The 15,911-nt window shown below is 38.2% G+C and overlaps 1 protein-coding gene across 1 annotated transcript; it reads left to right on the top strand.

Annotated features, from left to right (window-relative positions):
• Positions 1-651: 651 nt before the first annotated feature.
• LOC108369127 (LIM/homeobox protein LMX-1.2-like) lies at positions 652-15,884 on the top strand (the record flags this gene model as incomplete). The annotated part of the gene is made up of 3 exons (XM_017624125.1): positions 652-977; positions 14,893-15,091; positions 15,217-15,884. Coding segments are annotated over exons 1-3 (1,033 nt in total), but the record flags the coding sequence as incomplete, so codon positions are not given.
• Positions 15,885-15,911: the final 27 nt, after the last annotated feature.

Below are 15,911 nucleotides of genomic sequence, written 5' to 3'. Positions count from 1 at the left end.
TAAAAAAAAAAATAAGTAAATAAATAAATAAAACACAGCAAGTGTCGCTCGAGTGCATGTCGACGCGAGAGTTCTTAAAGTGTCCCAAGTGAAGGTGGAAAATGTGTGCGAATCCGATTTGGGGAGTGTTCGTCCACCCAACACAATCGCACCCAAGCAGTGTTTAATTAACAAAGAAACAAAAAACGAACAAAGTGATTCCAAAAAACAACCAGCAACAAAGAAGAAGACAAGCCGCGTTGTCTTAATCGAAAACAGAAACAGTTGCCATTCTCGATAGACAATGCTTGAATTCTATCCAATGCCCACAAATTTATGTCGTGGCGCTGGTTTTTATCCTCACCATCAGAATCATGGCGGCACGCGTTCCTTTAACAATGCCCCCAATTCGGTCGGGTCAGCAATTAACGCACCTGGATTAAATAGTGGCAATTGCGGACAACAGCAACATCAGCATCAACAGCAACAGCAACAGCATCAACAGCAACAGCATCAACAAAAACAATTGACTGCCTCTCCGACGCATGCAGCATGCGCCCCAATTAATAGAAGCAACAGCAGCACACCCACAACCGCAGCTACTTCAGCGTCAGCGCCGCCAACATCCGCATCCGCATCCGCATTAGCGTCGGCATCGACATCAGCATCAGCATCACCGGTTGAATCCGCAACGGCTTTTACAGTGGCCGCAAGCGTAAAACCAAAGGTGGTGGTAGGCCCTGAAGTCAATTCCAGTGCAACACTTGCAACATCCGTTCCCGCGTGCCCCTCCTCCTGCTCCTCGTCGTCGGCCACCTCCGCACATATTCTAATGATTCCCACATCCATATCTACGTCGTGCTCGTCATCACCGTCGTCGTCGTCATCCTTAATGACGGTGCCAGCGTCCGTTTTGGCCCCAACGCCGGCATCTTTAACTCCGACGGCAATGGCGACGGCGGCTGCTGAACTGCATTCCGGATGTAACGGTCGAACAGGTACAGCATCTTATCTACTCATACATATAAACATACATATGTATGTATGTACATACCCAAGCGTGTCTATCGAAAAAGTTTTGCATATTTCATAGCGCCAAGAAATTTTTGAAAGGAGTTTGAGCAACCTGCAGCTATAAAATTGCTCAAGCGTCCGCTGTGAAGGTTGCAGTGAAGAGAAAAAATTTAGTTTTTCTTTCTAATATTTGTGCGTGTGTGTGTGACAATGAGTGCCCAAAAAATTATCGCAAGTAATTTTTTTATCACGATTATTCTTTTACCGAAAAGTGTGACTTGTTGTGACTGGCGAACTTAAAAATTTTTTGATTTGTATCCTTGCATCGCTTCTGTGTTTTAGCTAGGGTGTCCTACCCTAACGTTTTCGATTCAAGCATTATTGAAAGTGTGTTACAAAACTATATTAAATAAAACAACTAACTCTCGTAAAAGCATGTTTTAAACGTGAAAATATATATATATGAACCACTCAGCTTCAAAATTTTACCTTTGACTGAACAAAATATTTTCTGGTAAAGAAAAGCCTAAACGGCATCGAATAAATTAAATTTATTATGACTATGGACTGATTAAGATCTTTAGGAACGCTAAATGAACTTATTGCGCACAAATGTCTCACAGAACTGGATATTTTTCGAAACACAATTTTTTATATATAATTTTATAAATGTCTTGCGGAGTTTTGCTGGTGTTTAAATTAATTCAAATTTCTTAAGGTACTAATGCAGAATATTGCCCAACTAATATATAAAGAGAGTAGACCTGTATAAGTCTCCTCGGAATACTGGTGGGCAATTTGAGGGCTTTTACTCTTGTTTTTCAAGCTCTGTAAGTTAGGTTAGACGGACTATGGTTAAAGAGTAAACTTCGATGCCGCACAGCAGGGTTTCCCGAGATTTGCTCCCTAGTGGAAATTTCCCTAAGCTGTCTAAGGCGTGGTCCACCAAAAATTTGGTGCGTTTTCTTCGGAGTGTGGGACACTCTCATAGAAGGTGCTGGTGGGATTCTATCTCTTCCTCATCTCAACAGCTTCTGTAGAAATCGTGATGCGGACCAGACGGCCATTTCCGGTATCCCGGTAGTATTCCGCTGATAAGCCAAACATTCGTTTCATCGAGCAGTGGCCAACTAACTCCTCTGTTTATCTGCTCAACTCGTGAAGACCGGAATCGCAGATTTTAACCGCTTCCATTAAATCTATCTTAGATCTAATTTCTCGCGCACCTGTGTGCTTCCTCATTTCCCATATTACCATCGAGTGTACCGGAACATAATTAATATTAACAAGTAAGAAAGTCTAAGTTCGGGCGGAGCCGAACATTAAATACCCGGCGCAAGTATTAAATATATGTTTTCCACCTTTCCGAAAGCTACCGCTACATGATAAGCCGGGGTGTATACATTTTAAGTAAATTAGCGTCCTTAAATTTCGAAATATTGCAGTTTCAAGCATATCTGAAATTTACCGTTATATGAAAAGCGGCCTCAATTTTAGTCCGATTTCAACAATTTTCAACGGTTTGCTTTTATGTGGCAAGCACAATAACCATACCGAGCTTGGTACAAATTGCTAGAACGGTTAGCGAGATACATATATGTGATCACAAGTGGGCGGTGCTACGCCCATTTTCCAAAATTTTGTCATAAACGTATTTCTTGGTAAAGAATTGTTGCAACCATCAATTTTGAATAAATTAGCTTCAATATTTACTGATTTATCGAAGATTTTGTATTTCTCGAAATTACCGTTATATGGGATGTGGGCGTGGTTATTGTCCGATTTTAGAAATTTTCGGCCAGTTGGTATGCTGTACCAGGACCAACAACTGTGCCAAGTTTGGAAGAAATTGGTGCAGCGGTTACCAAGATATACACATGTAACCATAAGTGGGCGTGGCTACGCCCATTTTCCAAAAATTTATAATATTCATGTTTTCCGTCTGAAACTTATTGCAAGCATCAATTTTGAGTGAATTATCTTCAGTAGTTACTAAAATATCGCAGTTTTCGTTTTTCTGAAAATTACCGTTATATGGGAGGTAGGCGTGGTTATTGTCCGATTTTTAAAATTTTCAGCCATTTAGTATGCTGTACTAAGGCCAACAACTGTGCCAAGTTTCGAAGAAATTGGTGCAGCGGTTACCAAGATATACACATGTAACCATAAGTGGGCGTGGCTACGCCCATTTTCCAAAAATTTATAATATTCATGTTTTCCGTCTGAAACTCATTGTAAGTATCAATTTTGAGTGAATTATCTTCAGTAGTTACTAAAATATCGCAGTTTTCGTATTTCTTAAAATTACCGTTATATGGGAGGTAGGCGTGGTTATTATCCGATTTCGCCCATTTTCAATACCATCCGTCCCACGCCCAAAAGAAGTTCACGTACCAAGTTTCGTTAAGATATCTCAATTTTTACTCGAGTTATCGTGTGCACAGACGGACGGACGGACGGACGGACGGACGGACGGACGGACAGACAGTCACCGCTTAATCGATTTCTCTTTTCATTCTGATCATTTATGTATACATTTGTCTATATCTATCTCGATTCGTTTTGCCTGTTACAAACAACCGTTATGTGAACAAAGTTATAATACCCTTGTGCACAAGTGCGCTCGGGTATAAAAATTATGCTGTCGAAAAGATTGTAGGAGGTCTTTGGCGTTTCTGAACGCGATTAGCTATCACTGACCCCAGGGCCCTGATAGGAGCGGAAGATATTTCAGATGGAGCTACGATGATCATTGCTAACCAGCTTCGCCCCCATATAAATTACATATATCTTAACTATAAAACGCTTCAATGATCCAGGTGACCTCTCTCACTTTCAATTTGTAAGAGAAGAGGCTAGATCCTTTTCCTCTTTGCCATTTCTGTCAGTTGTTTGCATCCTGTTACATTCCNATGATCATTGCTAACCAGCTTCGCCCCCATATAAATTACATATATCTTAACTATAAAACGCTTCAATGATCCAGGTGACCTCTCTCACTTTCAATTTGTAAGAGAAGAGGCTAGATCCTTTTCCTCTTTGCCATTTCTGTCAGTTGTTTGCTAGTTGTTAGCATCCTCAACAAAAGAGTAGCATCCGAGGGTTTTGCCTCTGTCGCTAGCCTACTATTCAAACCTATTTCTTAGCATGGGTCTAGCGCAGAACTAGAGAGCGGGCTCCTCCGTTTTGTGGCGTGCCCACAGATTTAACAGTGATAGTGTTTTTATGAGAAGCTGTTCTTCATGGCAGTAATACACTCGGAGGTTTGCCATTGCCTGCACAGGGGCGGCCGCTATTAGAAAATTTTTCTTTGATTTTTTTTTAGTTTTTGATGTTGGGTTGAACCGGGCTTGAACCTAGGTCCCTCGGAATGGTAGCGCGCACTGCAAACCATTGCACTACAGCGGCCGTCCTTGCGTTTGCCGATGTTAATACTGAGGTCCGGTACGTTGTCCATGTTGTCTTGCGCGCTCCTCGTCACGTACCAGGTTCTTGTCTTGTCTGTCTACGAGAGCACAGCTGTGAGCACGGATATAAAGCCTCACACCCGATCGAAGAGCTTAGTTGGCGAGAATTGGACACACCAAGCCTTGACAGGCAGTGGCTGAAGTTGTCGTTTGGAAAGGGGAGTTTAGGTATTCACTTTACTTCTCCTTTAGATCCCACAATAGCCCTGTCTCTAAGGATTTTTTGCAACACATCTGCAAACCTAAAAGTTCGTTGTAGCCTTTGGATACTAAATAATAATATGATATATTATTATTATTATTTATTAATAACAATTAAAATTATAATTAATAAGTCTTTCTCCACTTTATCTTTCCATCGTAGTGGGGGCCTCCCTCTTCCTCTGCTACGATCAGCGGGTTCCGAGTTGAATACTTTCAGAGCTGGAGCGTCGGTGTCCATTCGAACGACATGGCCAAGTAAGCGGAGCCACTGTATTTTAATTCACTGCACTATATCCATGTCGTTGTAAAGCTCATACAGCTCATCGTTCCATTGTCTGCGGTATTTGCCGTCGCCAACGCGTAAAGGCCCGTAATTCTTCCGCAAAATCCTTCTCTCGAACACTCCAAGAGCCGCCTCATCGGATGTTGTCATTGTCCATGCTTCTGCGCCATATACCAGCACAGGCATGATGAGTGACTTATAGAGCGTGGTTTTCGTACGTCGAGAGAGGCCTTTACTCCTGAACTGCCTACTCAGTCCAAAGTAGCACTTGTTGGCAAGAGGGATTCTGCGTTGCATTTCCATGCTGACGGTGTTAATGCTGGTTCTCAAGTAAGCGAAATACTTCGGAGATACTTCGTCTTGTCCTCGTTTACTACCAGACATATTCGCTTTGCTTCCTTATCCAACTTGGAGAAGGCAGAACAGACTTCGCGGTTTCTGATACCGATGACATCGATGTCATCGGCATAAGCCAGCAAATTGCACGCTCTTGTAGTAAATTGTTTCTGAGCGGTTCAGTTCTGCGGCTCTTATTATCTTCTCCAACATCAGATTAAAGAAGAGTCGCCCTGTCTGAAGCGCCGTTTGAAGGCAAACGGCTCGGAGAGGTCTTTACGAATTCTGACGGAGCTGGTGGTATTGCTCAATGTTATTATATAGAACTCCTTTTAGTGCTGTCGAAAGCGGAAGCGAAAGCTGACATATAGGTGGTGAGTTTCGATCCTTTTATCGCGGGTCTTTTCCAAGATTGTGCGCGTAATGTGAAGACCTGGCCTATGTTGGTTTTGCCAGGCCTAAAGTCACACTGATAACGCCCAATCAGTTCATTGACGGTGGGCTTCAGTCTTTCGCACAATACGCTCGATAACACCTTGTAACCTATGCTTAGAAGGCTGACTCGCGGTAGTTGGTGCGAATGGAGGAGTCGACTTTCTTGTAGATTGGGCAGAGCACACTTAAATTCCAGTCGCCTTCATCATCGACTGGGGGCTTGGGGTCGTCTTCTCCACTTCTTTCCGTGCTGCTACCTTTCAGTAGGGTGGAGAAGTGTTCTCTCCATAATTTAGGTACGTTCTGAAGCGTGCTTTTTATCGATTTAGATTCCCGTTTCTCGATCCAAAGACAGCCATTTAGCTTGATGGATCTTTTACTGCATACTACCATGTTTCGGGCCCCGGCGAAGTCGATCAGCCTCAATCCGTTTCGTCATGGAGGCTGAATTTTCCGACGGTGGTTCCAAAGATCCCTTCCTTGCCCACCCTGGCATTGAAGTCGCCAAGAAGAGATCATTGGATACCTCGTCTTTCTCTTCCGTCGGGGCATGGGCGCAGATGAGCGAGATGTTGAAGAATCTCGCTTTGATGCGGATCGTGGCCAGATACTCGTCCAACGGGGTGAACGACAGTACTCGGCGACGGAGTCTCTCTCGCACCACAAATCCAACACCGAATTTGCGCTCGTTTACATGGCAGCTGTAGTAGATGTCGCAAGACCCCAGACATTGCTTGCCTTGCCCCGTCCAACGCATTTCTTGGATGGTGGTGATGTCAGCTTTTGTCCTTACGAGGACATCAACTAGAGTCCGATTCCAATTTTTTTTTCAGGTACTGATGCCGGTGCCGATTAATCGGCTTATGAGGAAAGAATAGGCCGATGCCGATTCCATAACAATTGAAAATAAATGTATTAATTCATAAAATCAGTTAATTTAACGGAGTTAACAAAACAAAAAAAAAAATTAATAGGCTTTTTATGCAACATTACATACACATGTTTGTACATACCGAGCCCTAACCGCCAAAATAACGTAAGCGATATTTTTTTCAAAATTTTATTTTTGATGCAGAAATGTATCTAGATGCTCTAGGAATATTTCTGCATCAAAAAGAAAATTTTGAAAAAAATGTCGCTTACGTTATTTTGGCGGTTAGTGCTCGATACATACAGTTAGTCAATAAAGTTTAGGTACAGCGAATTTTTTACAATACGGGCAACTATTTTTTAAATATTTTATTTTTCGATAATTTTTTAAAAAAATATGTTTAATTCTACAACAAAAACCCATAAATCAAAAATACTCAAGTTTTTTCTAGCGAGCGTAAATAAAAAGTGCAATATTGGAATGAAGTTCTGCAGAATTTTGCACAAGGTTTGGAACTTTGATTTTTAGGGTTTTGGTTGTAGAATTAACCATATTTTTATAAAAAATTAGCGAAAAATAAAATATTTTAAAAATAGTTGCCCGTATCGTAAAAAATCCGCTGTACCTAAATTTTATTGACTGACTGTATGTATGCATAAAAATATATGTACATGTATAACATTTATGTACATTACATAAAACACTTTTTTATATGGTGCTAAGCAAGAAATATTTAGTAACAAAAAATTTAACCATTAATGTTTACTATTTTTTATAAAAGTCTAGCTGGTATACAATAAACACCACACATATAAACTCAGATTTCAAACTTTGTACATAAATTATAAAAAGTCTGTTTATTTTCACCAAAATTTCGAACGTTTTAAGCAGGATTTGGTATGCAGTTTTGTAGGCCATTTAATTCTAGTATAATGAAGTGCAAGTTTCAAGCTGCTATAAAATCCCGTTAATTTTTGGCAATTTTTTTTTGCTGGCAGTGTCCTCCATATAAAAGGAAATTGTGAACATACTTTTGTATGGAAAAAACGTGAAGCACTTTCATCAACAAACAAAAAAAAAATATTTTTGTGAGCTATCTGTAAATGCTTTTTGACGTTGGCTGTTGTCTGTCGCTTCACCTGATCATATGAAAAAGAAATTCCAAAGAATCGGCGAAAAATAGCCGATGCTGATTAATCGGTAGGACTATAACATCAACCTGCCAGGCAGAGGCACCTCCCGTTAAGGGTCCGGAAATTTCAGGTGCATCGTAGTCCTCTAAACGTTTGCCGTGGTCGTCATCATAAGGGGGGTCTCATCCGAGGCTTTGATTTTGTTCTTCACTGGAAGGAGTTTTTACGTAGCGGGTCCCAAATCCAGCGCACAACAATTAGAAGACAATAGAATTAACGACTTTTCCAATTGTGTCCAAACTAAAGAGGTGGAAAACTATCGATAGTATTGACTTTCGATATTTGCCAAATTTTTTATTTATATAAAAAAACATAGCATTTAGGTCTTTTTAAAAAAATTTAACGGGCTTGAAGTGATTCATAAAATCACGTTTTAATCGAATCTTTTCTTGCTTTAGTGTCTTTGTAGAAATTTTAACGTTGATTTCTTTTTTCAGTGCAGGTTGAATTTTGTGTTTTCTTCTGAGTAAATTTTTCCCCTGAAAAATTATAAAGTAAAACATTCCCCTATTTACCATTATATTACTTTCTCTATTACTACTACTATTTTCAGAGTACGAAAAGAAACCGTACAAAATAATTCCCATCTGAGGTGTTTTTTTTTGAGGAAAAAATATTTTTATAAAGAAGATAATTTTATTTATAAAAAAATCTTAATCTCAATATTTTATCGAAATATAATAAGTTTTATATATCCGATCGAAAAACAGTAGCGATTTTTCTATGTATGAAGAGTGATGCACCCTAATGTACAAATGGTTTATATTATTCAATATCCATCAGCACCGCAACTTTTGGCCCAATGTAAGGGCACTTGTTTGTTATTTATTTTTGTTTTTATTGGAAAATAAAAGGAAAATCCCAAATAAATACTTGAAAGTTGTTGCCCTCGGAGGGTATCCCTAAAATAGACAATGCACATTCGCAGGCTCCTAAGTATTTTTGTGGGTGGGTGTGCGTGTGTGTGTGCTTTCGCGTGGATTATAAAGTAGAATGCGACGCACGTAAGTTGACCACGAAATTATGCCGGCAATGAACCTGAAAAGCGCACACACCAATTATGTATAGCTCGATGCGATTGGACAGCAACTAAATGCTTTCATACTTCCATGCATCAATATATATATATGTATGTATGTGTGTATGTACATATGTTCATACATGCTGCTGAACGTACATATTTGCATAAGGAGTCAGCAAATCGTGCGTTGCAAGCAAATGCTTCATACTTACTTACTTACCTGTCTGAATGTGTGTATGTGTGCATGCTCGTTCAACACAGGTGCGTGCTTACATCCTTCGGTTGATATCAAATGCCACTTCAAATTTTTGAAATAAACACAAATTTTTCTTACTAAATTTCATTCCCATAAACTCCTAGAATTTTGCAAAATTCGCAAAATTCGCAAACAATGCGAGAACGCCAGAGAAACGCCTGCCTGCAGCCCAATAAATACTCCTACATTTTCGTAAATGTATGTATGTATGTATGTAGTATTATACATATGTATATCGGCGTGTATGTACGTCCATAAAATGGAATTAGTAATGCATCTATGGATTTGTTCTAATACATATTAAATTTTAAGTGCACGGGTTACCAGATATATACGTATATATATACTACACACACACACACACAAATCCAGTGTCGCAGCGTTGTGCTTAACCGCAAATATTCCTGTTGACATGTGTGGATGCACCCGACAAGCCGTTGCCGGAGACCACCTCACAGCCACCATCTAAGTTGGTATTCGAACATGGATTTGCTGCATTTTTTTAAATGGTTTTATCAAAAAATAAGTATGGGACACTAATGATCTGGACTTTGGATATTTTGTTAGCCTGAAGTCAGCATTCCTAAGGGAAAGCAGACGCGTAAACCCTGCCGTTTCCAATATCTATGTACTGCATACTAGTATGTACATACATACATACATACATACATATTCCTGGACGCAGTAAATGAAGAACTTTTTTGATGCGTAGTCTTATCTCTTCTCCTTTCTGTAAGGCCAAGGATTGTAAGAGTGGACTAAATAATAATTGCACATTTCAACAAAAAGTGAAGGAATATAATACACCATTATGTAATAAAAACCATTTCTATTAAAATTTCTATGAACTGGTACACGGCTATAAGTTGAACTGATCCGATCTTTAAGATTTTCACTGCAATCTTTCTATTGATTGTAAGTGAGAAGGGTGCAAAATTTCATATTTATCGCCGCTTAAGTGAACGAGTTACACTGGAAAGTTCCATATCTCAACATTCAGTTGTATTCAAATTTACATACACTTAGAAAAAAAATAAACCAGCTTGCTTCAATGTAAATTTATATACATATATGACTTGGCGCCTAGCGATCTTTTATTTACTTTAGATAGATTTTCTTTTGGAGATTTTTTCGTTTGAAGGCGCTTTTTTTCTGCACTTCGTAGAAGCATTTTCATAGTTCAGGGAAATGAAACGAAAATCAGAAATAATAAGAAACTTTTATTTATGGTTTTTATATGTTTTCTCTGGCGGCATACAAACCTGACATCCTCTGGAGGCTAACAAATAATAGCTGGCAAATCTACACATTCAGCTACAGCCCAAGAAAAATTGTCGTATAAATTGTCGTATGTTACATTAGACGATTTTTGAGAAATCGTGATTTATCAAGTTTCAAGAATTTTTTAAGGTATTTTACTTTTATATTTCATTATTAATTATTTTGGAGTTTGTGAATGATTTTCTTTGGTAAAATTACTGTATGACATGCGATAAAATTTTACTCAGCTTCTGGGAACCTAAGGGTGATTTACTAAACGGATAGTTATAATAAATAACGGACAGTTGAGAAAAAATTTCAAATTGAAAACAAATTTCTTTAAAAATACTCTTTCTATTAAAAAAAAAATGCTGAAATCTATTTGAAAAAATCATGTTCCTTGAAAAAAAAAGAGATTAATACCACATTTGATCTCTTGATATGGAACGAACTGATCGATTTTGTTCAAGCATGTCCTATGTTCCCCTTTATACCTGAATGAGTTCACTGAGAAAAAAATCAACCAAAAACTGGTTAATATTACCAAATTCAAACTTGAAAAGAAAATCAACGTGGATTTTAGTTAATCTTAACAATGCCCTGGGTGATATTTTCAACAATGATTTGGTTAATACAACCACATTTTTGTTTACACTAAAAAATTTTTTTGTTACTGTTTTTTTCGCTTGAATACGCTTATGTTCTGCACTTCACAGATGCTTTTTCATAATTCGGAGATACAAAACACAACTTGGTTAAATCGCCCCGTGAATTGTCTACCGAATTTTATCTTTATTCTGAGAAAATGCTGCCAAGTTCCACTTTTAATAATTGGATATCTCCTAGCGAAACAAGAACTTCACCTTAATGCTTTGGAAGGCATTACAGACTTCCCGTCTGTCCGCTCCCCGTTCTGAAGTTTCCGCTTTTTTTCCCGATCGAGCAAAGTAAGATAACCTTTGACGGTAATACTGCATGCATTTTATTATTTTTTACCACGTTTTTATGAACTCGCTTTCTTGTTTCTGTCCTGATTTCAGTCAAAACTTTGCTGTGTGGTTAAAGTATTTGCGATAGTAAAAGTTTGCTATAAAAGGTCTCAACTAAGGCACACTGCGTAATCTTTGCCATTGGTCTTAGATAGGTCTAAAAAGTGATAAAAATGAAATAAAAAAAACTTATTAATATACCACATTTCTATAAATTGACTAAAAAGTAGAAAATAATTTTCCCTAGACCCTTAGAATTCGTTCCGAAAAGTTTTGATTTTAAAATTTTTGGCAAAAGTCATTACAAAAAAATGTATGACATCTAAAATGTAGAACGTGGGGCGCATGTAATATGTATCTAATATATAGTATATATTTTTCTTTGTAAAACACGCAGTAAAAGCTTTTTCGTGGATTGCTGATTTTTTATCCAGTCCACACCTAAGCAAAAATACAAAATTATTTTCATTAAACAGCAGTCAATTGCAATTTAGAAATAAATACCTACATACATACATACATACATACATATGTGTGTGTGCAATGTGTACCTATTTATTTGAATTGACTGTTTTCTAAATCGTAGATAAGTAGTTACTCATTGCCAATCGTATGTATGTATGTATGTCCTCGCATGTCCCTAGTCAGTCAAATTATACCCAGATAAGCAATTTATCATAATTCGAGTACCCCACTGTCATGCTGTCAACCGACAGTATTTGTTTTATATCTCTCTGTCATATTTATTCATATTATCGCAGATAACCTGTTATCAAACAGCTAATGTGTCTAATAGGCGCTTTGGCAGATATTGAATACAATTTTCATCGACAATTTGACACTCACAGTCAAGGATGGCATGTATGTATATATGTATATCTATGAAAGTTTTAGTGTATCGAGTTATAAATAAATATAAAACATTCACTTGTTTTTAGCTACACTATAGAGCAAAAGTGAACATTCATAAGTATAGATATAATGAAGCATATAAAAAAAACATGTTTTCGGGGTCTGTTTGTTTTATGATTCACTACAAAATTGTTTATCACACGCAAGAAAAAATACCAGCTTTCAAAAATAAAACCACGAAATTTTAGAAATAAAAATATAGTAAAAATTTTCATTATGCTTCTGTTTACCGTAACCGTAGGTGCGGTGAGTACTATTTTGCTCTTTAGTGTACATTACTATGAACTTGGTATGTCCATCTCGGAATTACATATGTATGTGACGGCAGCTATTCTGTCCGATTTGAAGCTTAGTAACTTTTGGTAGTAATTTACCGTTATTTCCATCTTTCAACTCTGTGAGATTGTCATTTTATTTTTTGCGCTACATATTTTCCAACGTTCACTCTGGTACAGGGCAGGATTACTAGCACCTCTAACTTTATATCTATGGGTCATCTGGCAGTTTTTTCCATTCTTTTTATTTTCCGTACTTGACCCGTCTGCGTACCAATGATGCACATACACACATATCTGGGATGGAGGTGGGGAGCTCATTTGTACAGATTTGCCGTTTTGGGTTTTCAATTTCTAAATTTCTAGCTAAAGGACACTAGCCGAGAATATAAATGCCGCATCTTTCTTACTCCGGGTTTTTCCTAAAATATCTGTCAAGGCTGCTACTACTACTGTTAAAAAAATTATGGGAGCAGGGTCTATCCTTACAAACAAGTTCTCGTTGATGCTGTAAACGAGAGCAAAGTCAACCATTAGGGCGCCAGCAATCTTGCGGTATATTCACTCTATTAACTATGGCTTTCCTAATAGTTTAATCTAAGTGGGAGTTCCAACCCAGCCTCTTATCAAGGCGACGGCGTGGCTCGGCGGCATACCTCTACTTCACATGCATGACCATTTTTGTAATAAAATTTTTTTTATTCAAAATCGGCATCCGGATGTTTTTTCCGCACAACACTGTATGTATTTCACATTTTTTCTCGCAAATATGAAAGTAAATTTATGGTTTGACATAAATTGATAGTGTCTAACCCGCTCAGATGTGTGTAAACTTTTTACCTTCTGTAGACGGAGCACGTGTGCATAGTAAAATCTCCTCTTCCGCACAACTTCAACTCCTTCCATAATCAGTTAAAAGCAGGGACGGTAATCATTATGAGTAAAATTATTTAAATCAGCATTTAATCATTATTTTAAGATTTTTATATTTTCCGCTCAAAAATAATAATTATTATTGATTTTTATTTTTTCGCTCAACGGAAATGATTGTTTTTTGTTATTTTATGGCCTTATAACAATTATATTCAACAATTTTTATTGAGCTTGAGGCCGTTTTTTTTAAATCATAAATAATGATTATTTTATGATTTTTATTTTTTCGCTCAGAGATAATAATGATTATTTATAAAATTGAAGGGGCCATACAGACGGAACTTTACTGAAATTTTGACCTGAAAATTTTGGGACTTATTCCTTTTATTAGGGTGTCGCTACCTCTGAAAAGGATTCCACGGAAATCACGCTGGCGTAGCTTTTGAGTTTTTTTTTTTTAAAGATCATTATTTTAAGTGGAAAAACGAAACTCCATAGTAATAATTACCTTTGATCGAAAAATTAAAACTTTATTGATTAAACTCGAAAAATAAAACCCATTGTAAATTACAGTAGGACGTACGAACACAAATACGTGAGTTTAGTTGAAACTGCTTTACGACGATTACAACTTGTTGATTTTTTTGGCTAAAATGTAAAAAATAATGATTATTTTCCATCCCCGGCTAAAAATCTAAGGATAAAACTTCAATCTTGTCTGCTTAAAAGAACTACCTCTCCAATAGCCAGCCCTACGTCGTAAAATATATATATATATATTCTAAGTCAGTAGCCAGTAAATAGAAGTCAAATAAAAACCCTATTGCTTTTGGGCAATTACGCTACGCACGACCGAGGTATAGGGCCTTATGCATAAACAATTTAAATTTTTTTTCACAATTGCATTTTTAAGCTTTGTGTGTCAACAGCCACAGCCGAACAGTTCTCAAAAGCGGAAAGAATCGCCCGCGTTCGGCTACGACAGGTTTCACTTTAATATTGGAATAAGCAATTTTTGTTTATAATTTGGTGAGGGTTCTGCTTTTATGGCTCTATGTAACTTTTAGGTGTGTTATCTTCCGTTCTATGTATACGTACGTATTTATGTGTATGTATGTATGCCCTAGTAAACAAAATATAGCTTTACGATAATGGCGTTATCGCTCTAATACTCGTCTAAAAACACTGCCAGGATAATCTTACCACTTGAAGAGACTCTCAATTCACGACTAAAGCTTCCATTGAACTCCTCGCAGCAACAAATTTAATTTCACCAGGTAAAACGTTGCAGTTCTCCCGCTCGGAATCAGGTATCCGATAAAGTACATTTAAATCACCAACAAGCGTAGATCAAGTGATTTTTGCGAATGACCTAATTGCGAAGGGCTATTGTGATTTCTTAATGGATCTCAAAACATTTATTTTTTTTTGTCTTTAGTGTTGCCTTTAGCTATAGCAAAAGTCATTCCAACAATCAAATTTAGATTTTGTCCTTAAAAATGTATTTTCTTCCTTTGTTTGCAGATGTCGGACAGGTGAAGTGCGAAAAGAATTACGAAATCTGTGAGGGTTGCGGACAAAAGATCTACGATCGGTATCTCATGAATGTCGGCGAATCGAATTGGCATGAACACTGTTTGTCGTGTTGCTACTGTGGCATACAGTTATTCAATACCTGTTACGTACGCAATTCAAAGCTTTACTGCAAACTCGATTACGATCGGTAGGTAAAATTGCGTTGCTTAATCAAATTCTGCAAATAGTCCTATTAACTAAACTTAATACATACATACATATACTACATATACAGTTGAAAAAAAACCGGTATTTCCCTCTTCTCTACCATAGATTGTTCAGCATCAAATGCACTGGATGTTGCCACCCGATCCTGCCTCATGAAATGGTCATGCGGCCGATTCCATCTTTCATTTTCCACCTGCCTTGTTTCATCTGCTACATCTGTCGACTGCCTTTGCAGAAGGGCGAGCAGTTTTTGTTGCGTGATGGCCAGTTATTTTGCTGTCGACATGACCTCGAAAAGGAAATATTTCTGGCCACAGCCCAACACTGTGGCTATGTGGGTCTAGACGATGACGATATGATGCGGCCTCGGGACGGACGTCGCGGTCCAAAACGTCCTCGCACAATATTGACGTCACAGCAGCGAAAGCAGTTCAAGGCTTCTTTCGATCAATCGCCGAAGCCCTGTCGCAAGGTGAGAGAAGCTCTGGCGAAGGACACGGGCCTGTCAGTGCGCGTGGTGCAGGTGTGGTTTCAAAATCAGCGCGCCAAAATGAAGAAGATTCAGCGAAAAGCGAAAAACGGTGGTGGCGCAAGCGGTGGCAGTGGCGGTACAGTCAATTCGCGCAGCGGCGATGAAAAGGATGCGAATAAGGATGAAAAGGAGATTAAGCAGGAGTGTGGCATTTCGGGTGTGGAAAGTGCTTACTTGAGTTTGGGTGACAGCGGTTTTGGCAGCCAACCACTTAATCCCAATCTACCATTCTCCCCTGATGGTAGGCCCCCAGAGTTATGGCAAACTA

This window comes from Rhagoletis zephyria, unplaced genomic scaffold (assembly GCF_001687245.7).
Source record: "Rhagoletis zephyria isolate East Lansing unplaced genomic scaffold, Rhagoletis_zephyria_1.1 Rzeph_scaffold_03503, whole genome shotgun sequence".
Lineage (NCBI taxonomy): Eukaryota > Metazoa > Arthropoda > Insecta > Diptera > Tephritidae > Rhagoletis > Rhagoletis zephyria.
This window is presented reverse-complemented; position numbering and strand designations above follow the sequence as displayed.